The sequence below is a fragment of the Nothobranchius furzeri genome, chromosome 5 (assembly GCF_043380555.1).
Source record: "Nothobranchius furzeri strain GRZ-AD chromosome 5, NfurGRZ-RIMD1, whole genome shotgun sequence".
Classification (NCBI taxonomy): Eukaryota; Metazoa; Chordata; class Actinopteri; order Cyprinodontiformes; family Nothobranchiidae; genus Nothobranchius; species Nothobranchius furzeri.
In genome coordinates, this window is record NC_091745.1 from 30,356,583 (window position 1) to 30,382,970 (window position 26,388).

Here is a 26,388-nt window from a genome sequence, read left to right on the forward strand (position 1 = left end):
GTATTATTTAGTCTGGCCATGCTCCATTGACGGCTCTCGGTTGTGGGGCGGGTTCTACCGTTGTCTTTCAAATGATCTCCGCATTCCACTGGACAATGAATGTGACACACTCTTGTTTCACTCTGTTGCATCATCCCACCCACCAGGCATATAGAGTGCCCTGATTGGCCCACAAAGCGGATAAAGCTCTGTGATTTGTTCACTAAGCAGATAGAGCACTATGATTGGCCCACCATTATGGACCAATCACAGCTCTTTATGTGTTTGAAACCCCTATAGAGGGCTGTGATTGGCTAGCCAGAGTCCTGGTAGGAGCTGCTGAGGTTCCAATGGAGCGTGCCTAGACCATTCTTTGCAAAGCAAGAATTTGGTCTAGTTCACTAGGCTAGGGAATTCCGGCTCTTTAGAGAGCCGGCTCTTTCGACTCCCAAGTGACTCCTCAGATTTTCTGTTGCGTAGAGTACATTTATAACCAAAATAATACTAAACTATATGTAAAATAATTTACTAATGTAAAAAAAGCAATATATAAAATATTTATCATTTCTATGGATTTAATAACTGAACACTTTAAGAAATCTCCACTTTCCGACTGCTGGCGCTCATTTTCTCACCGTCTTCGTCGCACTCTCCTCTCTCTCGCTCGCCTTTTTCCTCCTCCTCATTCCCTCTCGTCTCCCTCCTCCCACATGTGCTCTGCTGTGTGTCTGAGTCTGATCCTCCCTCTTCCCCGCCCCTACTGCTCTGTGTGTGGACAGTCTGGACACACAGTTACACATGCTGACCAATCGCCTGTAGCTTTCTCCAAGGCAGGGGGGAGGGGCGGGGACGGCTCCCAATGACGAGCCGGCTCCCGTCGTTCACTTCAAAGAGCCGGCTCTTAGAGCCGGTTCGTTCGAGACCGACACATTACTAATCGCCTGTGGTAGCAAAAAACTGCGCATTCTGAATATTTTCTGCAACTCTCACTTTGCATTCAGCGTACATGCGTGGAATGGCGGTGTTTGAAAAATACTTGCGGCTGGAAAGCTCGTAGCGCGGATCCAATGTTTTTATCATGTTCTTAAATCCCACTCCTACTGTTCGCACGGGACACAAATCTTTAACCAAGTGGTATGTCACTGCATCTGTCACGCTGTTCCATCGTCTGCTGTCTCTGTCATAGGGAGTGAGTTTTGTGTGTGCTTCTGTTAGCGTTTGCTGCCTGGAAGAAGCACTAGCCGCTGCCGCTGCAGCCGCAGGCTTTTTAGCTTTAGCTGCCAGCTGGCTCTCATTGTATTGTTTGGGATGCCTTCTTTTCAAGTGATTAAACAAGTTTGTGGTGTTGCCATCACTTGCCTTGACGCTCTCCTTGCAAATGACGTTTCGCTGCTCTTTGTCATCTGGTGAAAAACCAAACCAGTTCCATATAATGGAAAAGCCTCTTCGGAACGAAAACCTCGTTGTCGCTCTCAGCCGCGGCCGAAGCCATGTTTGTTCACACGCAGGTGTAAACAAGCGGGGCACTAATATATTACTATGACTCACTCTGATAGGTTAAGGGTCAAACAAAGGCGTGTCATTCGCCGGAGGTAAGTTCCCTTTTCATTCAGAGGCAGAAATTCAACAGCAGAGCTGTGAATCGTGATAAAAAGGTCTCTCAAAAATGACAGACCGTCAGATGTGTAGATCGTAAAACGGTCTAAAATCGTCATATCGCCCAGCCCTACTTTGAAGTGTTTTTTTTTCTTTAGAACATTAACTTAAAACTTTTCTATGATCTCACAAGCTAAAACTACTAATATTCCTAAAACAGATTTATTGCACCAACCTCAAAGGTTTTGATTAAGGCACTTGGATCCTCTCCCAGATGGTCAATGAGACATCTGATGATGACTTCTCGTTTTTTCTCGATGGAATTTCCACTCTGTAAAACAGGAAGTCTCAACTGAGGCAAAATTTGCACATTTAAAACATGACTTACCATTTCTAGCTTAAACATAACTATTTTTTTCTGTTGTTGACCTCTTTTCACACCCACCATCAAGGTAAGAACACCTGTGGAGCTAAAATATTGAACAGAAACCTAAGAAAAGCCGTTTTTAGTGGAGGGCCTCTTCAATGCTGTGTTGGAACGTTTTTGTGGTTAGAAAATGCAATCTTCCTTACCTGAAGCAGAAGGTTTAACTGTGCCCTGTGGCGTTGTCCAGCAGCACCTTTCTTGGCTTGAAACAAGGACAGGAGTTTGGATGAATACAAGTCCAACGATGACATGAACTTTGGTTCAAGGTTCAGGGTCGTGATCCTATGAAACTCTGCACTGACCTGGATGGGAGAGGACAAAAAACAAAGGACAAAAAAATCTGAAGGCCAAAATCCTGATTCAATCCAAAAAAAAAATCTTTAAGTGGAACTACCATTTTTTGCAACTTGGACCTTATTTTCTAACATGCAAAAGATTAATTTACTCATCCAGACATAAATCCATATAAGTGGAGTTGTTCAGTATGCAGACTAAAGCCTTAACATAAAGTATTATCTTCCACTAAGCTTCTAAATTTTATGTTATGAATTGCTTGCACTGTTTCCCTGTGAGATAGTATAATCTTGGAGGGAAGAGGCGGAGCCAGGTTGCCCTCTGGACCATCGTCTGCCAGGTAGCGATGCGAGAGGAACACACCGCTGAAGTGGCGCACATATTCATAATTGCGTCAGCGGCTTTACAGAGAAAGCCTTTCAGCTCCTCTGGCAGCTCTGCTTTCTCCACCTTCCTGGAGATGACAAACGCTAGCAAGGCAGTGTTGTTAGTCCCTGCAGCTGACTGAACAGTGCATTGATGTGCGCGATCAGAGAACCTTGCTATCAGCTGGTCAAGTTTGGCGGGATGGGCCGGTCGCTGTCCAACAACCTTGGTCATTTTGGTGCCGAAAACTGAAGCGAGGCTCTCACCGTAACTTATACTAGACCACAGGGGCGGATTTAGGACTGAAGAAGATCCGGGGCTTAACACACACACACACGTGCGCGCGCACACACACGAGCGCACACACACACGTGACACACACTAGTCAACATCATATATATTTGTCTTGTACCACATAATGTTTAATCTGAAGCTACATATTAAGCATATTCAGGGAAGAGTATTGTTCCTGTTAGTGTTTAGTGTGAGAAGATAGTAAATATTCCCTTTCTTTCTCCAACAACTTAACCTGATAGTAAGCTAACTTTAGGCAAACCAACAGCACATCAAATATTTTCTAATAAGACCCACAAACCTGAGTCAACACCAGTTTCATCAAAGCTGGGGTTCTGTCGCGGTGCTTTTGGTCTAAAAAACGTCCTTATGTCCATCTTCACTCATGCGTTTCAGGCAGAGAGTGTAGAAGAGACCGGCTGCTGGAGGGTTTCTTCTTCAGTGGTGGAGGCTCAGGCAGGCTGTATACAAACTACTGCCAGCTGCTCCCTCTCTGTTGGACTTTGGTACTGCATGTTACTTCCGCGATTTAGATCCGGGGCTTTCCATGAAACATCCGGGGCTTCAGCCCAAGTAGCCGGGCCTAACGCCGCCCCTGCTAGACCAGGGTGAAGCCCACACAGCAGGTGGGCGTGGATTAAATTACTTAAGTGCTGCGCACAAAAGGGGAATACCCACTTAAAGGGCTGCGCCTATACTCATAGAATCTGGGGTTACAATACGTAACCAACGTTTAAAAATATTACAATACTCTTCACTCTTCAGTAAAATCTAGTCTGTCGTTATGTGCTCCAGAGTTAGATAAGTGAGACAAAGGCACTTTGCAATCAGCCCAGTCATTTTTCAGTCAGGTTACATTAGCTTAGCCTAAAACAAGTTAAGTGAACGGAAATTACTAACATTTATTGTTCCCTAGGCTTGGGAATGGTTTCAATTAGAACCATTCTGGTTTTGATTCAGATTCCTCATTTTGATTTAAATTCCTAGCGATTCTACAGTCTGACAAATTAAAGCAACCTGGCTGCTGCAAGACCATCAAAATCACTAGGATGTTAGCAACATGTTTTTCCTCACTTATCTTATGATGGGGGATGTAACAGACCAAATTTTATTTACAAGTGGATATCTCTTTAAATGTTCACTTACTTGGGAGACGTCAAACAACGCCGGCCATCTGTCCTTGATGTTGCTGACACTCAGCTGTTGGCTGATAATATCATGTCTTCTATGTGCAAAGGTTTTGCACATTAAATCCTTGATGGCTGTGCTGTTTTTCTTCTTACACTCATCAATCAGTTGTTGTCGCTCCAGCTCTTGCTGTTCTTTACCATCCTGTCCTGGATAGTGTGGCAGAAACAGCACTTCTCCTTTCCGCGCCTTCTTTATGTTCTTCGCTGGAGCCTTGTCATCATGGTGCTTGTTCTTCAGTGAGTTGCAAGTAACCTCTGGAACTCCAAGACTTCGTAACTTTGACCTGTAATTTCCCATCTTGTATTTAAGACTATACATCCATCCCATCCAGCCATTACGACTGCCTGGCTCTGTCAGACATGGGTGCTTTTTGACCAGAGCCTCTGCCACTTCTCCAATCTGAAGGCCAGTAGGGTAGGCTGTGTAGCTGTACATATAATCAGCTAATTTTTCCATTATATCTGACTTGACTGAAGTATTGTTCAGCACAGTGCCATTTTGAACAAAGACTTCATTGGCATTTTTCAGTACAGTCTCTGTTGCCACAGAGAAAAGTGGAATGACAATTTCATCTGGCCATTGAGTCTTCAGAGGACTTTGAAGAGGGGAGAGTATGACAGTGTTGTCTGAAGACAGAGATGATCCATCTGTTTGGTCCTTTGTGGTTTTATAGGATGAAGAGCTTGAACTTTCATTCAGTGAACTTACATCTGAGGGATTTTCACACTGAGGAATCAATGTAAGCACTACTGATGGAATGACCACAGCTTTGACTGTACCCCTATCTTTGATTTGGTTGGGAGAATGAAGTGTAAAGAAATCTCCAAATGAGTCATCATAATAGTGCAATGTGAAATCCTCAACTAGCCCAAATGTCTCTCTCACTGTCTCATGCAACTCCTCAACAGTCCTGGGTATTCCTGAAGAGAGCACAAGCTTCTCACTCTGTTGTCCAAAAATTACTTTCAAGGCAAAGGAGTCCATCTGCAGAATAAAAACCACAAGAAAAAAGAAAAAAAAAGAGGGTATCTGAGTCTTTCCCCTTACACTAACAAACAATGTGACGTTTTATTGACACCATTTGTTTGCCTTCAACACAATATGGTGTTAAGGGGTAAGTGTCACCAAGTACTCTGGAATGTATTAAGGTCAAAGTTTACACTGCCATCTCATCACCTGTGACCTAAAAAATTGTGAGAAAATATGTCTCACAGTATGAAGATGTCAGAATGGTGTATAACCATATTTACAGTTTTTGTATGATTAACTGATTGAATAACCAATACTCACTACCAATTCAGGTGGAGGATACAACTTACAAATAAAGGTTGGTTTATGCTTGACGCGTCCGCGAGGTCCGCACGGCTCCGCGCGGAAAAGTTGCGTCATTTTAACAACCACGCCCCTCCACCGCGTCTCCGCACGGCCCAAGATTTCCGCAACGCGCACCTCGGAAAATTTCTAACCACGCGGACGGTCGGACGTGGAAAAACATGGCGGACCGGCACGGCAGAGGTTCGTAAATACAGACATTTGTATGATTCAGCTCTCAGAGATCACCGTGATCAACATGTTGTTAATAATTCTTGGAGAGAAATAGCTCGCACTGTCGGAAAAGAAGAGAACGCTGTTAAAAATGCTGAAATACCATGTTGTAAACAGTGATTTCTACTTCTACTATGGTGTAGTGTTGGATGCATGCTGTAGAGCTCCATGCTGCCCCCTACAGTTTGGGAGAATATTGGCTCACCGCAGAGACGAGCCGCACAAACCATAAACGCTGCGAGTTGTGAAGCGCGTTCCAGCCGCGAGCCGCATCACCGCGCGGAAAGTGAATGCGTCAAGCATAAACCAAGCTTAAGTCAACATGGAACAAAGTACAATACTCAATCACATTGAAATAATCCGAATCACATCACCACGCTGTATAAATAAAAACATAGTATGGTGACACTAGATGACAGACCATGAACTCATCAATATATTTACCGAACAAAAAAATTCTGAAAATTTAGATTTGGTATTTGTATGATTAAAATAACCCAACACAAAACCAGTATAAATATTTAGGTGGTATCAACATCCACTACTCAGCTTGTATAAAACAATATCATACCATTCCAAATTTTAACACATCAAGTCCTCTGAGTAAAATTACCTGCTTTACTTTGTAGTTGATGCAGATTTTTTTCTCCTGGTAGTGAAGATGTGGCTGAAAATATACAAATCAAAACTTTATCATTACAAAACATGTCACTGAGAATCTGCCATTACATCAGTCTCTTATAAGAAATTTTAGCTTGGATTGAAATAAACATGTATTGGTGTAAATAGGGAGTAACTATACTGGAAATTATGGTACTTTTGGCTTGACCCAAAGGACCAAAGATTTTTTTTTTTTCGTTAGTTTCTGGGATCTGAAAGGAAGTTGGGCCCCGAGTCTAAGTTTACCTAAGGCCTCATAGTACTTAGGACCGGCCCTGGATGAGGTAATCTGCTGACCCACGGTCCTCTCAGCGTTCTCTCAAAAACTGGCACGGTTCGGGACAAAGCTGAAAACAGCGTCTTATATGCTCTGAAAAACCCCACTAAGCAGCATGGTTGCTGCTATGAACTGTTCCGCGGGGTCTTCTTAGTTACCAAAGCCATTGATGATGTCTGTTCATCTTCTCCTGAACAACCTGAGTCAGGCCGCGTGACTACCGCAGCTCCCGCACCGCGACTCAACAGGGCCATTTTCTAGAAATGTCTGAGCACACCTGCTTTCACGTGGTTCCTAAAATGCCCCCGATTAAACGGTCAGGTCGCGGGTACCGGGACGTTCCGGTAAAATTACCCGGAACGCAGATAGCGACTCAGAACGTAAAAGGATAAAAGGGCGCGGTTTCCAGCCGCCTTGACTGGAAGACGGGTTAAAAACTTAAATTAAGGTGCACAAACACGCTGCAAAAAGTGAGCCACCATGACAGACGCTTTCTTCAGAACATGTTATAAAAGAACGGTGTGGATAAAGACAGCTAGTGTAAGAATTGGTCACTTACCTGAAAACGTTAACAAGCCTGCAGTGGATGTGTGTCTGTCTCGTTCAATGTGCAGAAAATCTCCCATGAGGCCATGCTCATCGCGCGCGGTACATGTCAAAGGTCATTAGTCTTACTCAAAGTTTTATGTTAGTATTGGGGGACAAAATTATATTGATTTTGAACCATTAATAATTAAAGTTCAAGACAATGATACGTATGAATACGTGTCTCAGTTATTTTTAGTACTTTATATGAGATATATTGAGTAGATTTAAATAATGCACCCTGTGATTCAAATACAGAATTATTTCTTTTAAATAAACTTGAACAAAAAAGCTCAGTTCAACTGAAAAACTGGTGTTGAAAATTTAAACATTCTTTTCAGTATTTTCAACTCAAGATAACACTTTTGTGATTTTCAAAGATTTAATCAAGGTCATCTAACTTAGAATTATAATGAAATTTACTAAGCCCCTGAATAATTTTTTAGGGTGTGGTTGTTTTCATAGGGTTTCTGGTTATTGTTGGTTTAGCCCAAATTTTGACTAGGTGTAAACCTGATCTGTGTCCAAATTGATTAATATGCAAGAGTACTTTTTATATAGTATAATTTTTTTATTCTAATACAAATTAGAGTTCAGTGACTGAGGAATCCTCTGAGGAAGAGTTTGAACCTCCTATTGCATCCTCAAGACGTGGAGCAAAAAGGAGATGCCCACAATCATCTCAAAGCCGTGGTGCATCCAGAGGCCGTGGTGTGTCTAGAGGCCGTGGTGCATCCAGAGGCCGAAGAAGAGCGAGACACTCAGCTGTGGACCTTGGAGATGAAGATCTCTCTCGAGTTCGGAATCTTCGTTCCGAGCGAATAGACTTTGAACGTGTAAGCATAACAAAATTACACTAAATGATCCTAAAAACGGTTGCTGTAGCATCTCTTTCCACTTTTGTAGCAACACATACAGAACCTGAACCCTCAGCAGGCTATTGACATCCTTACCATGGTGCTGGACAGAGACCCTGGTGTTCACTTTGATTTACTTGCCCTCTCTGGTCCACCTGCCACAACACCTCCAACGTCCAATCAACCTTCATGGTGTGTATGCTCCCACTGCAGAGATATGCCAACTGATTTGGAAAAGAAATGCTGCCAACAGCCTCCCCAGACATGTATTTCAACTGTACCACACATGGAGGAGTTTATTCTGCAAAATGGTGTTCTTCGCCTGGCCAGAACGTTTTGGAATGAGTTTCGAGCGGTTTATGATGACCCGGACCCTGGTGAGGACAACAGACAGTTCCGCCATGCAGCTTACAGACAATTTGTAGCATGGCAGCATGGAAAACTTGGTGGAGGGCGCAGAGTAGTAATCCCAAGCTGCGGTCTGGAGGATAAGGGAAAAATTCCCTGACCCCAATAGTAACTACACTGGTTTTATTACAAGACGATTGTAAATAAATGTATATATTTGATATTTTACATAAGTTTGTTTTTTTTATATATTTTTGTTTGATGCTCTAATAAAGTGTTCTAAAGCACAACTCTCTGTTGCATTTGTAAAAATACCATAAATGTTAAAACTCCTGCACAACAACAAAAACTTATGTCTACCTCCAACATTTTACATACATTTTTAAATTATTAGTCCTTATTTCCCCAAAATATATCTTTATTTTCAAACAAAAAAAAAACACAGGAAACAAAAATAAAGAAGGTTTTGGGTTTTCTCTTGCCTCCCCCAACACCTATGTCTGTGGCAAAGTTTTACCTGTAAATAAAAAATAAACTCAATTAGCAATGGACTATTGTGTGGAAGATGTAAGGCACATAATGTTTTATTTTACCATCACCGCGAGTCCGTAGGGGTTGTAGAAGTTCCTCTGTTGATGGTGCAGGGACTCCGGACAGCAAACCGTAACGCCTTGGATCCTCAGGCCTTAGCTTGTAGCGTCGAGGAAGACCTTTCTTGCTTGTCAAACGTTGGTTGACGATCACGGTTTGGATCTCTGGGATGTAGGAGTAGTCTATTGGCACCTTCTCAGAATACAGCCTCTAGCATCTTGATTTTTTGTTGAATATTTTATGGTATCTGAAATGACACATGCCATAACTTGTAGTAGAGCCCTGCACTGAAGCCCTAGGCCCTCGGGTTGGCCAGACGGCACGAGGGCCTAGGGCTTCAGGCCAATGACTGTGTAATTACCGCAGACACGGGCCGGGCTCCTTTATTTTTAATCAAATTCATTAAAAAAAAATTGAAACACCTAAGTCAGGGGTTGGCAACCTGTTCCCATCAAAGAGCCATTATTACCTGTTTCCCACAGTAAAGAAAACACTGGGAGCCACAGCAGCCGCAGCGTTGTGGGCGGGGCCTACCCTCGGACAGCAGAGAGCTGCTCACAACAGGTGACAGCAGCCGGTACCGGTCGCTCGTGTACGTCAAAGTTATCTTTCATAAGAAGATAATCGATAAAATGATTTATATAAAGTGGATCCAGAAGTTGTAGCCCGTCTCTGCCTACAATATTTAGATATTTTTCACCCTGTTGGTGGTTTTACTGAGCAGGTGCCACTTTTGTCATACGTTTCTTTTTAAAACATGTTTAGACTGTTCAGAATACAAATCCAGGCTCTGTCACGTTTGATTGTTGTAATTAAACTTTGTAGGTGGGGAAGGTCAGAAAAGGATCCGATCATTTTGTTTTTCCCTCATTTACAGCGACGGAGACAACGGCGCAGTGCACCTGGCTCTGGTGGTAATCAAGTTTAATTTGATCTCTTTGCAACAATTTTCACAAGAAAACAGAACAGTTAAAAGCAGGGCTTGTGTTGTGTTGACCGGACAGTTCCTGTATTTGACCGTTTATTTTGACGGAGAAAGAATAGAAAGAATTACCCCGACGCATGCAGACGAACTGACATTTTATTCTACGCACATCGCAGATGTAGCTAAATCACTCAAGAAAAGATTCCCATCTGAACATCTGAGCTGGACACTGCTCAGCGCAACTCACTGTCAGCATGTACTACATAAGGTCCACAGCGAGCTGAAGATGTGGAGAGGGGCTTGGAGCGCGTCGCAGAACCAGAGCGCATGCGGGAAGATTCCTCCCACTGAATTCATTCAGAGGAATCTTCCCGCTGATCTGAATCTGATGCAGCTCTTTGTGCTTGTAAAATAATGAATGGATATTTAAATAAAATGCTTTATATTTTACTGAATTAATTTTATATCTGTAAGTCAATTCTATGTAAAGATTGTCTGCGTAAACCTGAACAGGCCCAACCCGGTCTTACTGTGAGACCGTCACGCTTGTGTGAAATCATATCGGCGCTTCCTGAGCTGAAGAGGATGTGAGATTCTGGGATTCTCCTCAGACGGCTCCTGGATGTGTCGCCACATTGGAGACAGGAACAAGCGCTATTCAGCCAAAGTTTCATCATCAGGGAACATTTTCTAAGTGACAAGTCTCTCTGAGAGACCGGGTTTGGAAAACACTCGCTTCGGTGGGAGGAAGCTTCCCGCATGCGGTGACGCTCTGGTTCTGCAACGCGCTCCAAGCCCCTCTCCACATCTTCAGCTCGCTGTGGACCTTATGTAGTACGTGCTGACAGTGAGCTGCGCTGAGCAGTGTCCAGCTCAGATGTTCAGATGGGAATCTTTTCTTGAGTGATTTAGCTACATCTGCGATGTGCGTAGAATAAAATGTCAGTTCGTCTGCATGCGTCGGGGTAATTCTTTCTATTCTTTCTCCATCAAAATAAACGGTCAAATACGGGAACTATCCGGTAAACACAAGCCCTGCTTTTAACTGTTCTGTTTTCTTGTGAAAATTGTTGGAAAGAGATAAAATTTAACTTGATTAACACCAGAGCCAGTGCGCCATTATCTCCGTGACGGTAAACGAGGGAAAAACAAATTGATCGGATCCTGCACATCTTTTAACACATTGGTCAGGATTGACGCACTTTGTTTTCATTTAGTTGGTTAAAAAAAACGTCGGGCTCGGGTCGGGCCAGAGAATCCTGAAAACCTTTTCGGACCGGGTCGGGCTGGGGCTCCACCCCCTCGGGCCGGGCCGGACATGGGCTCAGATTTTAGGCCCGTGCAGGGCTCTAACTTGTAGTATACAACAAATTAGCTGAAAAAGTGTTTTAAATTAAAAGTAATTTAGGTAAGCCCCACCTGGAGGCACTATTATTGAAAATGTGGTGTTTCTGTTATTCTACGGTTGGCCACTTGACAGCATGTTGTTAAACCAATATGTAGCAGTTAGGAGCGTTGTGGTTGTTCATCTGAGGAAGTTGTTAATAAAAAATGACTAAAACTGGACCAGTGAATTATGAATTCATGAGTGTATGTTTTATTAAAAATATAAATAAATAAATACATACTGTGTCGATCCATCTGCTCTCCTCTTCACTTCTCGATGTGAGTGGTGATTGTAGTCCAGTGCAGCAAGCAGTATCCGTGCCTCGTAAACAGGTGGGATGTAACTGAATCTTTTGCTTGCATACATTAGGAGATGGTTGTGAAACGCCTCCAAATTTGCTGTAGATCTAAAACAAGAATTTAACATTTAGAACAATTATATTATTATTTATAGCTATAATTAAATACAGTACCTGAATTTCAAATATTTTGGGACTTCTTTCAGCCAGCGTTCACTGAGAATGATGTCACTGAGGGCTTTGTGTGGAGTGGAGCCTTTCTGAATCCAGTCTTTCTCTCTGTCACAAAAGGATCATGCTGACAAGCATCCAGAGACCACTCATGTTCTCCAGTCACATGATGGAGTAGACCAATCCACATGTCCTAAAAGACATATGTGGCGATTAGTTACATTCACTTCTTTTAGATGAAAACACAAATAATGTACTTACAAAAAACTCATAAGTGTTCGCCGACTTGCAGCAAAACCAAAAATGGTTACAGATATCTTTGTTCCACTGTAATAAAACAAGTCTCCCCAGCCTTCACAGATTTCTGCAAGAGCTGATTATCATTCCTTTCATTTTAATATGGAGTTTTCTCGCAGGTAAGACCACAAACTCAGACAGTAATCTGTACACGTGGCTAGGGTTGCCAACTCCCTGAAAAATAAATAAGGGACACCTCGCGGGCAGGGCCGGCCGCTCCAGGCCACCCTTCCCAGCGTGGTGATTTTTTTTGCTCTTTTTTTGTGTGTGTGAAAGGATATTTTTTACTATTTGACTTGAAGTTGGTTTAAGAAGATGCATATTCTTTGTGATATGAAAACATGGGAAACAAATGATCATTTAGCCATTTATTTATGGCGTGAAATTACAAAATTATTATAACAACGGTAGTTTTCTTAAACAGAAAACTGTTATGCTCAACTTTTTGTGCAAAATGACAAAAAATAAATAAATAAAGCAGGTCTCTTAAACGGTAGCCTGTTATGTTTTACTTTTTAGAATATAAATAGCTCTCTTTAAAACAACTCTGTTCTGCTTAACTTAAAATTGTATAAATTAATAGAAAACAACAGAAAGAGCAACGCTGTAACTGCACATTGAGTGCAATTAGAAAAGTGCAAACAGAAAGTCTGTGGAGAAGCTGTAAACATATTTGTGCCTCAAAGGCCTTGACTGTAGCCTACGGTTGAAGTAAAAAAAAAAAGTCCAAACTCATTAACTCAAAAGCTCAATGCTACATTATGTGAAAACAGACTATTTTTTCCATTTGTATTTCTTTTGAGATCTTGCTGCATTTAGGAGTTGTCTTTCAGTACTGCAGAGTAAAACTCTGAGCAAGACATGTCACAATTTAGAGTGACAATGAGCTCACATCTAATTATTTCAGTAGAACATTTGTTCCGCACATCAGTCCACTTATTCTTCATGAGAGAGAAAATCCTCTCTGCAAACCCAGTGGAAGATGGGATGCTGAGTACAAAGGATACAACAGGCTGGATGTTGGAGAGGTCAGCTGCCTGAAGAATTTCTATACACTTCTCTGCTGTTCCCTTGGACTGCCACTTTTCCTTCTCCTGAGGTCCTTTGGTGAGGTGCTCCAGAAGGCTGGTTGCAGTGACACACTCGTCATAAAGCTCATCCATAGAGATGTTTAACCTGCCAATGGAGATAAGAAGTAAACCTGGGTTATAAGCACCACATAGAACACTTACAGTGGTAAATAAATGGAAAACATTTATTGTATATTTATTGCATTGTATAGCGTTTATACAATACAATAGTTCACTTTATTTATCATGTATTTATCCATCCTTTTAGTTTAAAATTATCCAAACAACATATAAACCAAGACAAGGCTACATCGAAACTAAACACCCAAGTTGAAAAAAAAAATAGAAAAACTAATGACAAAACAAGACAACAAAAATAATAAAAATAATAGTAAACAAGCCCCAACACAGTGGTTTTTTTCTTCTTCATATAAATACCTTCACTTTAACCAGAGGGTTTAAAAAAGCAATGTTTACTTACCATATCTGCTTCTGCCGTGGCCTTGTGGACGACAAACGGATCGAGGGTTCCCCGTGCTTTCACGTCCTTTATGTTTTTCATGTGGCTACTACTAGAAGCATGTTGCTTGAGGTCAGTCAGTCCACCATGCCCTATGGAAAAACTGCGCCGGTACACGGTGCAGTGCGCTTTATAGGTGTTATCGCGCAGTTTTTCCAGCCAGGAATTTTCCTTTTCCCATTCCTCCCTGTATTTTTGAAGCCTTTTTTTCTTCTTTCTCGGAGGGGTACTGTCGTCCGAGACTTGTACAGCAGTGTCGGCGTTTGTTTCCCTGTTGGCCATGCTGTTTGCTGTCGACTGTTTTCTTCCGGTATCTTCTCCCCAAGCGACCGTTCCTCGACCAATGAAATAAGCGGTAATCTGTATCGTCATATTCGTGTGTAAGCATGCGGTCAGCTCATTGGTCACAGAGCAGGCGAAGGGCTGGCTTTCAAACAAAGCGTTAATTCTGGTAATAGACTACAGACTAATTTTGATCCATACTATATTACGGGACAAAGTGCGTCCCTTTTGAGTTTAATACGGGACGTGCACTTTTGTTTCTAAATACGGGACGATTCCGTTTTTCAAGGGACGGTTGGCAACCCTACACGTGGCCCACCCAGGTTAGCACAATATGTCTTTCAGTGCTAAAGGAAACGTAAGGTTTTGGATACGTTCCTCATCAATCACACCTAATTCTAACTGCTGAATCATCTCCTCAGACTTCTACAAGTGCTACATGAGCTGCTGATTACTCATTTTAATCAAACACGCAGCTCAGGAAAGTGTAAACATCTAATTCAGCGTTCTAGATGCTAACTGAACCCCGCTAACGGGGAAGTTATAAACAAGAGCTTAAAACAATATACTGATGTGGCCTATAGTTAAACCCAACACTGATCATTAGCTCCCATATAAAAAAAAAACTAAAATCCCTTTTCGTTACTCAAACTTCTTCCAAATATAGCATAAATAGTTCGACTAGCATCGATTCATGTCGACTTAGCATTCAAGCTAATGCTACATTAGCCAATAGGACACCAAGCATACAAAGCTTGTTTGCTCTATTACTTCTTTCAGTGAAAGAAAGATTATAAGTAAATTTATCCGAAAAACACTAAATAACTTACCTGTCTAAAAGATACTTTGCCAACTCTTCATCCGTTTTCAGGCCGTGTAGATCACGAAAATCTCTCCATCGTGTGTAAAACCATCTCCGATGTAAATTCTACTCAACTGTCTTAAACATCTTACAGCCACTTTTGAAGAAGGGCTTTTAAACTTTTTAAATGTTTTTTGAGATGTGGAAGGCAGTCGAGGAATCGGTAATTTGGAGTTTTGTTGCTCCATGTCTCTGCAGTAAGCCGAGTGAGGCGCGTGACACTGTTGTGCACGCTGAGACCTGCTCGTGCTCGATGATTGACAGCTGCCCCCTGGTGGTAACGCAGCGCTATTGGTCAACGCGTTAGGCTTGCAGAAATATTGGCTGAGCTCTACAGGGCAGGGGAGGGACTTAGGAGAAAATTGAAATATTAAAGATTATTTACTTTTTTTAATAAAATTGGGTCAGATGGTCAAAATAAAACATTTTTAAAGTTATTCTACATTTAAATGTTACAGACTGTGCCTTTAAATACATTCAGCTCATTTTGACAGTTTAGCTTAGTTTCAGCTTCACTTCAGCTATTCAGCAGCTTCAGCAATCGGTTTCCAAATTTAGCATATGCTGCTAATTTCACAGTTCAGCTAAACGTAAATATAAAACTGTTAAACTTGTCCTACTGAAATAACATGTGTTTAGGCATTTTAGCTGTCCAGATTTTTATACAATGTTCACAGATTTCAGTTTTCTGCTGTTTAGGATTATTTTTCTCTATTATTCACTTACTTTTTATGCTTTACTTGGTTGGTGCTTGTTGCTTCTACATCTTTCAATTAGGGGTGGCCGTTATCGGCGTTAACGCGCTGCGGCAAAGCCAGACTCTTACCGCGCGATTAAAAAAATGACGCCGTTAATCTATTCTCAAAGTTGGGTTGGGATCTGGGTCGTCTATACTAAGCTTGATGACTTTCACATTGCACGGATGTATACTCGGCGCGGATCATCGACATATAAGTGTGGATGTATACGCACGAAAGAGAACATCTTTAATGCCGGAGGAATCTTCAAACGTGACGCGCCAACATGGATGCACCTATGAAGCCGTTGGGTTTGCTCCAGGGAAAATTTATTTTTAAGAAGCTTCCCAATGGAAACCTTGACAAGACTAAAGTTGTTTGCACCTTGTGCAATGCGGAATTTGTTTACTGTAGAAGTTCTTCCAGTCTCAAGTACCACCTAAACGCTAAGCATCCCTTAGCTAATTTGGAAGATGCTGGATCACGTGTTGCGCGGGGGAAGAGTTTTCGTCAAACTACTATGTTTGAGTGCAACCGAGGCAAGCCCATCAGTGCAGCTCTATCAAGTAAGCTCACTAATCTCCTTGCTCAGTGGATTGCCACGAGCTGCCGGCCCATCAGCCTGGTCGAAGATGATGGGCTCGAGCTTGTTCTCCAGGTGGCCACGGGTGACTCATCCTACAAACTACCTGCGAGGTGAACAATCGTGAGGAAAATACATGACCAGCATGCAACAGAGAAAGCCGCGAAAGATGAGAAGTTGGTGGAGGCAACTTGTGCAGCACTGACTGGGGACCACTGGACCTCTGTCAGTAATGATAACTACCTCGGTGTTACTGCACACCTCATCGATGCCAGCTGGGAACTTCACTCCTTTGCTTTAGGTAGGCTGTGTCCTTTTAAATTTCATAATTAACCGAGATGTTAACACGCGAGAGGAGTGCTGTTGTGTTGAATATATGCATTTGTGTGATTCATATCATTAATACGTAAATAATCACACCAGTGCTGATATTTAGCACAACAGCACTCCCTCTCATGTGATATTGTTTTTATACGACAGTTCTAAGAGCAAATTTTCTTATTTAACAATAATAAGGGACATAAGATTATAATTTGTTAGTTTATTCAATCATTTATTTAGCTCCGCCAACACAAATGGTTCCAACTAGAAAGCTGTTGCCAGGCAACACAAAAATAACACAACATAACATTAGAACGCCTGATATTGTCTGTAAAATGTCCCAGTGGAATGTCTCTTGTCCAATCAAATTACTTGGTTAGAACTAACTGTTGTATAATTTAATTTGATTAGCCTACTTATTAATTAGCACAACATCATGAATTACCACCACATTATGTTTGCTTCTTAATGATTGCTAGTTGTTTACTGCTTGTGAACTTATTCTGATCTTTGTTTGACCGTTAGGTGCGATGAAAACAGAGGAGCGCGCCAATTTGCAGACGCATGTGCCAGGCAGTTTCTTGACGTTGCTAATCAGTGGGGAATAGCTGACAAAACCAGCACTATTGGAACAGACAGCGCTCGTAATATGGTGGCAGCAGGGAGGATACTGCCATTCCAGCATTTGCCCTGCGTTGCACATGTTATTCAGAGAGCTATAGTAGTGTCACTTCGGGAAAGTGGTTTTGATGGCTTTCTGGTCAAGTGCCGTAAAGTGGTCGGACATTTCAAACACAGTCCAGCAAACTCAGACGAGCTGAATGCCCAGCAAGCCTCCCTTGGACAAGAACAGGAACAACTTGTGCAAGATGTTCCAACACGGTGGAATTCCACCCTTGAGATGGTCAAACGCGTGAGGCGAAACAGAGACGCTCTGCACACAACGCTGTCTCAGCAGAAGCACAATCTTGCCCTCCCAACAAATGCTGAATATGAGAAGCTGGCAAAGCTGGAGAAAATGCTGGAGCCATGCAGGTATGGTCTACAAAGATAACATGTTCATGAATTGGCATACAAGTTCTTTGAAATGTCACTTTTGTATCTAAGAACCACCTGCCTTTAAATGTAATGTGATTAAGAATTTAAAAAATGTGTAATCGGAGTCAAATGAATTGATCATTAATTATTTATTACGCTCTCTCTCTCTCTCTCTCTCTCTCTCTCTCTCTCTCTCTCTCTCTCTCTCTCTCTGTGTGTGTGTGTGTGTGTGTGTGTGTGTGTGTAGGTACATCACTGAGCTGCTTGGTGGGGAAAACTACATATCCTGCTCTGTGGTTCTTCCTGCCCTGTGCCACCTCCAGCACGCAATGAAGATCTCAGATGATGATCCTGCCTATAGTGTGCGATTCAAGGCTGCCTTCACCAAGGACCTCAACCAGCGATGGGAGAACATAAACCTGGAATGGCTTAAGGTGTATCAGACACAGAAGATAAATGCATTATTTGACCATTATGATCTAAAGGGGTTCAAATGAAGGTATGTGAACTTCTTTGGTTTTTTGAAGATGTTTCACTTCTCATCTGAAGAGCTTTGTCAATTTTGGCTGGAGTAAGGGAGGGTGAAGCCCATAAACCATAGCTTTATGTTGTTGCTTGTGTTCTGTTGTTGTTGTTTAACAAGCAGAAGCTACCAATGCATATATGCAGTCTCTGTAAAGACTGGGCACAGCTGCAGTTTCTTTCAGTGGATGGAGACACGCCTTGTGGGGGTCTTGAATAGCCTAATAACATCCTCTTCCAGGATGGTTAGGGGCGTGTTGGAGGAGGGGAGAAATGCCTTTTGTGAGGAGACTTCTGGGGCCATGGAGGTGTAGGTGACCTTGTTGAAATGGAGATGTAGCTGATGGGTTATGTCCTGGTTGGCTGTTGGGCCATCATAGCGGCAGCCAAACTCTCTTTCTACAGTCACTGATTAGAACTTGTTTAGCCTGTTGACTATAGGTCCTAGGTTGAGTGGGTTATTTGGCTTGGCAGTGATTTGCCTAAGCGCCCTTTCCACACAAAAGTCGAGTCGTTAGCCGAGAATGTTCTTTCAGCCTCTCAGAGTACCTTGATTTAGCATTTTTCACCTCCCTGCTGAACCTGTATTTCACCTCTTTTGTAGCTCTCTGTGTCTTTGTTTTAAATGCAATCTCCTTCTCCATCTTGAGCTGACTGAGTTTGGCCATGGTTTGTCGTTATTGAAATACAGTCTGATGAGTGTTGGAACAATGCTGGAATCACAATATTTTTGCTCCACGCACAAAATTTTATCCACAAGTGCACACTGGGCTGCGTGCACGTCTGCGCTCGGCAGGATGTAGACGTGGCCAGAATAAATGAGGAGAAATCACGGGGAGAGTACAAAGGGTTACAGTTGAAGAGTAGGCATTCTGAATCAGGAGAACAGTGCTGGGAGATTACGGTCACATCAGAACACCAAACCAACTGTTGTTAGTATAACAGACACCTACACCTTTTGGTTTTGCCAGACAGATCACTCTTGCGGTCTGCGCAGTGGAAATGAAAGCCATCTAGTAGGTTGGTCAAATGAATAGATGAAGGAGTCATGAACAAATATGGAGGTTAGATTTGGAAAGTGAAATTTTCATCAATAATAATTATTATAGTTTATTTTTTTAAAGGTGGCGACTGCCTTAGATCCACGATTTAAGGACCTCAAGTGCTTGCCCAGAGCAGAGAGGGAGCCGGTGTGGGTAAAGCTACGTGAGTTGGTGAAGGGACAAGAACCTACTCTGAAGCCACTCAGGGAGGAGAACCCTGAGCCACCCAAGAAGAAAAGAGCCCTTCTACTAATGGGATCAGATTCAGATGAGGAGACACCAGTAGACAACACTGTGGAGAGGTACAAGGTAGAGCCCAGTGCCAATTTAGATCAGTGTCCACTGAAGTGGTGGTTGGAACACACTGCTGTGTATGGTAAGATGGCCCACATTGCCCGTAAATATTTGGGGACTCCTGCCACAACTGTCCCATGTGAGAGACTTTTTTCTTTAGCAGGCCATATTGTGCAGAAGAGAAGATCTAGTTTGTCACCAGACAATGTGAACAAGCTGGTCTGCTTGAGTGACTGGTGGAAGAAGGAGAAATAGAGCTTAGACTGATTGACCAAATGCTACTGACTGTAAATAGTTAATCATGATCTATTCTGTAGACCTACAGTGCAGATTGTTGAACTGAATAAACAGCTATTAAACACAAATACTTATTGATCATTATTTATTTTCATAATCAGTTATTGTAGTAAAACTGCTTTATCAGTCTGTGATGCATTATTGAAACAAGAAATATGCCTCCATTCTCAAAGACTTGTTTTTATTCATTATCTAGGTAGCACACACATATGCCTTTGGCAGAATTTGAATGAGCCATTTTAATCTAGATTAATTCCAAGATTACAGTGAGATTAATCTAGATTTAAAAAATTAATCTATGCCCACCACTACTTTCACTACTTTTGCTTAGTTTCAGCTTCAGTTCAGCTGTTTTATTTATTTATTTATTTATTTATTTAACCGTGTCCCATCTGGCTGTGGAGCAAACAGAACTGATGTCTGAATGCTGGTAACAAGCCTTACAGATTTACTCTCGGGTGGAGCATCAAAGCGTCTGCTTTTAATGTCACGCCTGATACTTAACACTTTATTGTTATTGTTTTTGAATACTTTCTAATTCCGACCAGACACGGAGACAGAGGTGAAAGGAAAAGACAAAAGGTGGGAAGAGAGGGGGAAGGGGTGGGTGGGGGGTGGGGGGGGTTCCACAAAAATAAACAATAATGAACAAGAGTCTGCTTCTAGACCTGCAGAAAGAGAAAGAGCAGAAAAAAATGGGACACAACAACAATACATCAGGAGCAAGCTATCACTGCGCCAGCCTGATGATGGATTATAAAATCAACATTGTTTAACTGAACAATCACACGGTAATAAATCATAGTGCATTTAGTGGCAACGACAGCCTTAAGACATGTGTTGAACGTGCTCAAGCCCATACTTTTGAGAGCACCATGTGAGCACCTGTGTGTGTACACGCGCTTGTTTATGTAAGGTTTCTCTATAAAAGCATCCAATAGAGAGTGTGAGGGACCACAGATCTGCCCCCCAAAGATGTGTAGGAGACGGAGTGAGCTCCAAGTCCCAGAGATCCAGGCGCTACCCCAGAACACAGGAACCCCAAGGAGACTGCAACCAGAAAGGCCCCCGCCCCCCTCGAGAGGCACAGAGGATCGCCCCAGGGGGCCACAACCAGCAGCTGGCAGAGTCCCGGGAGATATCAGCGGCAAGCCCACAGGCCCGCCCGCAGCCTCCCACCCCCTAGCCGGCCGAGCCCGGGACCCAGCGACCCGGAACCCAGGGGCGACCACCCCCACCAGGGACCCAGCAGAGCCCAGGGACCCAGACCCCACCAGGCAGCCACTGGGATTGATCAGGCAGATGCCAAAAATCTTAAACCCCCAGACCCGGGAGCCACGAACACTCAGGCAGACCAAGGCACCACACTCCACACCAGGTGTGGCAGGGGGAGGGGAGACGAAGATCTATATCATCAAAAGAAGTCCCAGGAGAGGGGAGGAGTCAAAGGCCCCACCTGACATATACAGTCATACACTCCCTCCCTCATGCTCACACATGCACATACATCAGTTCAGCTATTAAGCTGATTCAGCTAACAGTTTAAGCTATCCAGCATTCAAACAGCATTTCTGCAATAAATGCAATTAATCTAGTTTATTTATCTTTAGTCTTTGTTCTACTGTGTTTAAAGTCAGGTTATTTTAGTAGCTTTGGTTTAGGATTTAGATATGGTTTTCTCTCCTGCTTATTTCTGCTTCTTCCCTCAGTTCATTTGTTTCACTTGTGGCCAATTCCCCACACACCTGCTCCTCGTCTCCTATCACCCAGCCCTGTGTATATAACCCTGTCTGTGTCTCTCAGTGTTTGTCGGTCTATTACCTTTGTCAGTGTTGTTTTGGCTGTCTCGAGTATTCTCCTGTTCTTGCACATGAGTGAGCTTCTGTTTTGTCTCTTTGTCAGCGTTTTTGCCTTTGGATTTTTGCCCAGCCTCCTTTAATCAAATAACTTTATTTTCTTAAACCTCTTCTGCCTTGAGTCGTTCTGTTGTTCTGCCCCTTGGGTCCTAACCTCCTCCTGTGCCACACGTGAGCTTTTTCTCAGAATCTCATGTGGCGAGCGGGGCCACTTATCAATTTAGAAATACAACGCCACCTGATTATCAGGAACCAAAACCACTGAACCTAAGGCACATTAGTTCATTTTTATAAATCAAGCTTGAGATGGAGTTCCATTCCACATAAACAGGGATTTTATTAAAAGAACAATAAAATGAGTTTAAAATAATCTACTACAGGGGTGTCAAATGTACGGCCCGCGGGCCAGATCCGGCCCGCAAGCGGGTTAAATCCGGCCCGCGAGATGGTTGTGAAAATTTTATTTTCATACTTTACAATGTAGAGTGAAAATAAACTTATCTTTGTGAGCAAGTTTTCTCTGTAATGAGTATAAATAAGACAAAGCTGCGCTCAAGGCTCACACAAGAACTTGAATCACATCCTGAAGTTGGCCGCCACTCAGGATGTGACTTCTGATATTGATGTGCTGGTGAAAGCTAAAAGATGTAAAGTAAAATGAGTCAATTATACTTTAAGTGCTGCATGAAACTGATCTAGCCATGTGATCTGTAAGCTCTTTGAATCACTAAGGAATGTATTTTTTATTTATTGATTTTATTTATTTATTTATTTTTATTTTTTTCAAATTTTCAAGTACACTTCAGGTGTTGTACTTGTACTATTTTGGATACACTGTCCTCAGGCTCCAGCCTTGTTTTGTATTGATTGTATTAAAACAAAGAAAAAAATCTGAAGTTGTTTTTAATTTACCGGTCCGGCCCACTTGGGACTAGATTTCCCTCAATGTGGCCCCTGAGCTAAAACGAGTTTGACACCCCTGATCTACTAGAAACACCATGCACCTTCAGATAAAAACTAATTAAAACCAAATCAACTTAGGCTGAGGCTGACTAATGGGACTGCCTAAGAGAGCCTAGAACTAAATACCAACCACAAGTAATTCCCCCCCAATCACACGTGCATGCATTCGGGGGGTGAAGTGACTCTGGAGCACACGCACACCATCAGAGGGAACCACCACCAGGGCTCGACCACCACTGTCAGCTCACAGCCTAAATGAAAAGAAAACAGAAAGCACGGTGAAAATCCAATCCACACACACACACATACACACACACACACACTAAAACACAGCCACGACTGAGTAGGCAGGCCGTCAGGAAATGAGCGAGCATGCAGCTCGCCTGCACACGAGTCTATTAGCCTGTGCCTCAGCCATCCTTATGAGGTCCCGGGCCAACGACAACTGCCGGTAGGGCCCGCAGCCCCTCGTTAGAATACCCAACCCCACAGCGGGTGTACGCCCTCCGCTGGTATTCAGTATAGAGGAGCGAGTGACAAAAGCCGCTCCTGATGGTCTCCGCTGATCCCGTCAACCAGACCCGGCGCCAGAGGACTTCACCTGGAGGGGCAGTGGGTTTTTCGGGGGGGGGGGGGGGGGGGGGCAGTAAACCGTGTTTTTATCAACCCCTTTTCATGTTTATAATCTGTCTGGTGGACGTTACATACATATACTTCCAGGTCAAATCGGCCATTTGCGTCACCAACTTGTTCTACATAAATAACTGAAAAGCTAAGATTCTTCATTGTTTAATTCCGATTATGTATGCCAATTAAAGATGCAATCAAAACTTAAGACAAAGTAACCAATTTTACTGAACCTCTTAGAAAAATACTTGCAACTCACCGTTCTTAGCTGCGCCTGCGCACCACAGAGTCACCATCTCAAAACAATCCTTACGTCCAGTTAATGCTCTCCAATAAAGTACTTAGTCCACAAGTCTTCTTCCAAATCCTGCCCTGCAGCTTGATACCTTAGTAAATTCTTCTTTTTGCACGTATTCCTCATAATGTTTACATCACGAATACTAGTTAGCATCAGGTTAGCATGCTACTTCTTGGCTGCGTGCTTCTTCTTCTTCTTGGTAAACACTGATTTGGTGTGTTACTGCTACCAGCTGGTAAGAAGTGTAAACTAGGTCTTCTAAACAAGATTTAGAAAATCTAGTGTTTTCTTTCTAAAAAGAGAACATACAACCCTGTATTTAAGATGGTTCAAAAACAGTTTAAAGTTAAAGCCCCATCAGTTGTCACACACTGGTGTGTGTGTGCGAAATTTATTCTCCGCATTTGACCCATGGGAGCGGTGAGCTGCAGACAAGCCGCGCTCGGGAACTATTTGGTGGTTTACCCCCCAATCCAACCCCTAGTGCTGAGTGTGAAGCAGGGAGGCATTGGGTCCCATTTTTTCAAAATCTATGATGTGACCGGACCAGGAGTCGAACCCCTGATCCCCCAATATAAGGACGAAACAATCTACCACTAGGATACTGAGAAAAACTACTTTTTCAATAGGCGTTTTAAATCAATTTGAATCAAAAAGACAGCAGACACCACTGAGACTGGGCTGGAGGCACGGAGAGAGGAGGAACAGAAGCGCTTGTAGCTGCAACTTCTGGCTGCACTTAACTTTTTGATGATGCATCATCCCTGCTTGTGCTAGCATTGTTTTTCTGTTTGCTAATCCAAGCTCTGATATCCATTTTAGCAAGCTACTGTACCAAAGCGTCTTCTTCTACTGCAGCTAAAACTGTCGATTAGTAACCTAGAGCGCCCTCTGTTGATCGTCTTGAGCCAATACATTTTCATGAGGTGTTGTAATCTGTCCTGGGCGGGCCAGAGCTATGGCGTTTAAAGCGTGCCACAACCCGTGCACGCGCATTGGGTCCACAGCGCGCGTGTGAACGGGACTCGCGCGCGTGTGAACGGGACTCGCGAGCGAAAATATACATGGCGAGAGGTCATTTGTGCACTGAGAGGGAGCAAACTGTGTCTGTGAGCGCACAAGGATGTGCACGAGTGACAAACCTGCGTGCGCGCGTTGTCAACGAGCACACGGCAGAGGAAAACGTGCGCGCGCGGCAGCCTCTGTGCGCGCTCGGCAGCCTCTCTGCGCGCTCGGTTTCTGACTCCTGCTCGCTCGGCTGTAAGGGCTTTTGGCACTCTGGAGGCGTGGCCTGTGGCAGATCTTGTCTGTCCTCTGATTGGTTAGTTCACCCCGCACTTTACCCTCTATCTATATAAAAAAGTCTGATGTTCAGTAGTTGCTGGCATAGCTCAGCTGGGAGAGCGGGTGACTCTCGCCCCGGAGGATTCAGGTTCGAGTCCGGGCAAGGAAAATGTAGTAGATGTCATGTTAATTTTTCTTAATTTCAGGTATTTTACAGTTGTGACCGTTCAAATGTCATTAAACGTCCGAATGTTTGCTGGGCAGTGTTTTAAAAAGTGCACATAAGCTAGATGGTTTTAACCATATAAAATTACATTTTTTGTGATACTGGAAAAATACATACTGAAATAAAACTACTGATTGAAAACTTTATGACTGTGGTTGTACAATATATGACTCACTAATACACTGCAAACTCCCTTAGAGTGGGGCTTCCAGAGAGAGAGAGAGAGAGAGAGAGAGAGAGAGAGAGAGAGAGAGAGAGAGAGAGAGAGAGAGAGAGAGAGAGAGAGAGAGAGAGAGAGGTTCTTGCCTCATTAATGAATTGTTTATTTTTTTTCAGTATTTAATTGACAAATTATCCTTTCAAATAATTAATTGATGAGTTACATAATTGTCCATTTAGAATTGTTGAATGGACTGAGTCAAGTTTGGTGCACTTTATATATTTCAAAACATGTTTTTTTTTATTTTAATGATGCATATAAATAATTTAAATGTTAATTTAATGAAATATTTCTATTTTTTCATTACCTCACCCTTGTTTTGACAAAAACGGGACCTTGCTGGATAATATCATGGAGAAACTATTTGTTCACAGTACATGACTCAGTGAGGATCTGTGTAAAGGAGGAGATACTCAGAAATCTGTCTGCAGATTGTTACAACCCAGACTGGAAGTGGTGGGCTGTAATAAGAAAGGAGACCAAACAGAGGAGTGGGGGTTCAACAACTGATTTATTTAACAAAAGTAAGGATTTACTAAAGCAAGTTAGTGAACAGAAAATGGCCATCTCAAGGTTTTACTCGGATGTCCCTCAGCAGGGTGCAGCACTGTTGAAGGTCATCTGAATGAAAGCTTGATATGCAGTTTCTTTATGAAATGGACAATTATGTAACTCATCAATTAATTATTTGAAAGGATAATTTGTCAATTAAATACTGAAAAAAATAAACAATTCATTAATGAGGCAAGAACTTTTCTCTCTCTCTCTCTCTCTCTGGAAGCCCCACTCTAAGGGAGTTTGCAGTGTATTAGTGAGTCATATATTGTACAACCACAGTCATAAAGTTTTCAATCAGTAGTTTTATTTCAGTATGTATTTTTCCAGTATCACAAAAAATGTAATTTTATATGGTTAAAACCATCTAGCTTATGTGCACTTTTTAAAACACTGCCCAGCAAACATTCGGACGTTTAATGACAGTTGGACGGTCACAACTGTAAAATACCTGAAATTAAGATAAATTAACATGACATCTTCTACATTTTCCTTGCCTGGACTCGAACCTGGATCCTCTGGGCCAAGAGTCACCCGCTCTCCCAGCTGAGCTATGCCAGCAACTACTGAACATCAGACTTTTTTATATAGATAGAGGGTAAAGTGCGGGGTGAACTAACCAATCAGAGGACAGACAAGATCTGCCACAGGCCACGCCTCCAGAGTGCCAAAAGCCCTTACAGCCGAGCGAGCAGGAGTCAG

The 26,388-nt window shown here is 42.7% G+C and overlaps 3 protein-coding genes and 1 long non-coding RNA gene across 5 annotated transcripts; 2 read left to right on the plus strand and 2 right to left on the minus strand.

Annotated features, from left to right (window-relative positions):
- Window positions 1–1,713: 1,713 nt before the first annotated feature.
- LOC139061569 (uncharacterized) lies at window positions 1,714–7,273 on the minus strand. Of its 2 annotated transcripts, XM_070551550.1 has the most exons (5): window positions 7,189–7,273; window positions 6,306–6,359; window positions 4,103–5,131; window positions 2,149–2,304; window positions 1,714–1,906 (listed from the first exon to the last, which is right to left on the minus strand). In XM_070551550.1, exons 3-5 carry the CDS (start codon window positions 5,129–5,131, stop codon window positions 1,787–1,789), a joined length of 1,305 nt encoding a protein of 434 aa, XP_070407651.1. In that variant the 5' UTR covers window positions 6,306–6,359; window positions 7,189–7,273; the 3' UTR covers window positions 1,714–1,786. The 2 variants fall into 2 exon arrangements, with proteins under 2 accessions (XP_070407651.1, XP_070407652.1); XM_070551551.1 differs by lacking the exon at window positions 7,189–7,273 and having other exon boundaries at window positions 6,306–6,418.
- Window positions 7,274–7,973: 700 nt separating this feature from the next.
- On the plus strand, window positions 7,974–8,798 carry LOC139070009 (P2X purinoceptor 7-like). The gene is made up of 2 exons (XM_070551557.1): window positions 7,974–8,050; window positions 8,121–8,798. The coding sequence occupies exon 2, from the start codon at window positions 8,169–8,171 to the stop codon at window positions 8,577–8,579; it is 411 nt and encodes a 136-aa protein (XP_070407658.1). The 5' UTR covers window positions 7,974–8,050; window positions 8,121–8,168; the 3' UTR covers window positions 8,580–8,798.
- A 227-nt stretch (window positions 8,799–9,025) lies between these two features.
- On the minus strand, window positions 9,026–11,985 carry LOC139070011 (uncharacterized). The gene is made up of 3 exons (XR_011520677.1): window positions 11,795–11,985; window positions 11,564–11,728; window positions 9,026–9,257 (listed from the first exon to the last, which is right to left on the minus strand). It is a non-coding gene; the product is annotated as an uncharacterized lncRNA (long non-coding RNA).
- Window positions 11,986–15,845: 3,860 nt separating this feature from the next.
- On the plus strand, window positions 15,846–19,275 carry LOC129155644 (E3 SUMO-protein ligase ZBED1). The gene is made up of 4 exons (XM_070551905.1): window positions 15,846–16,255; window positions 16,989–17,498; window positions 17,749–18,000; window positions 19,148–19,275. Exons 1-3 carry the CDS (start codon window positions 15,846–15,848, stop codon window positions 17,996–17,998), a joined length of 1,170 nt encoding a protein of 389 aa, XP_070408006.1. The 3' UTR covers window positions 17,999–18,000; window positions 19,148–19,275.
- The last annotated feature ends 7,113 nt before the right edge of the window (window positions 19,276–26,388 follow it).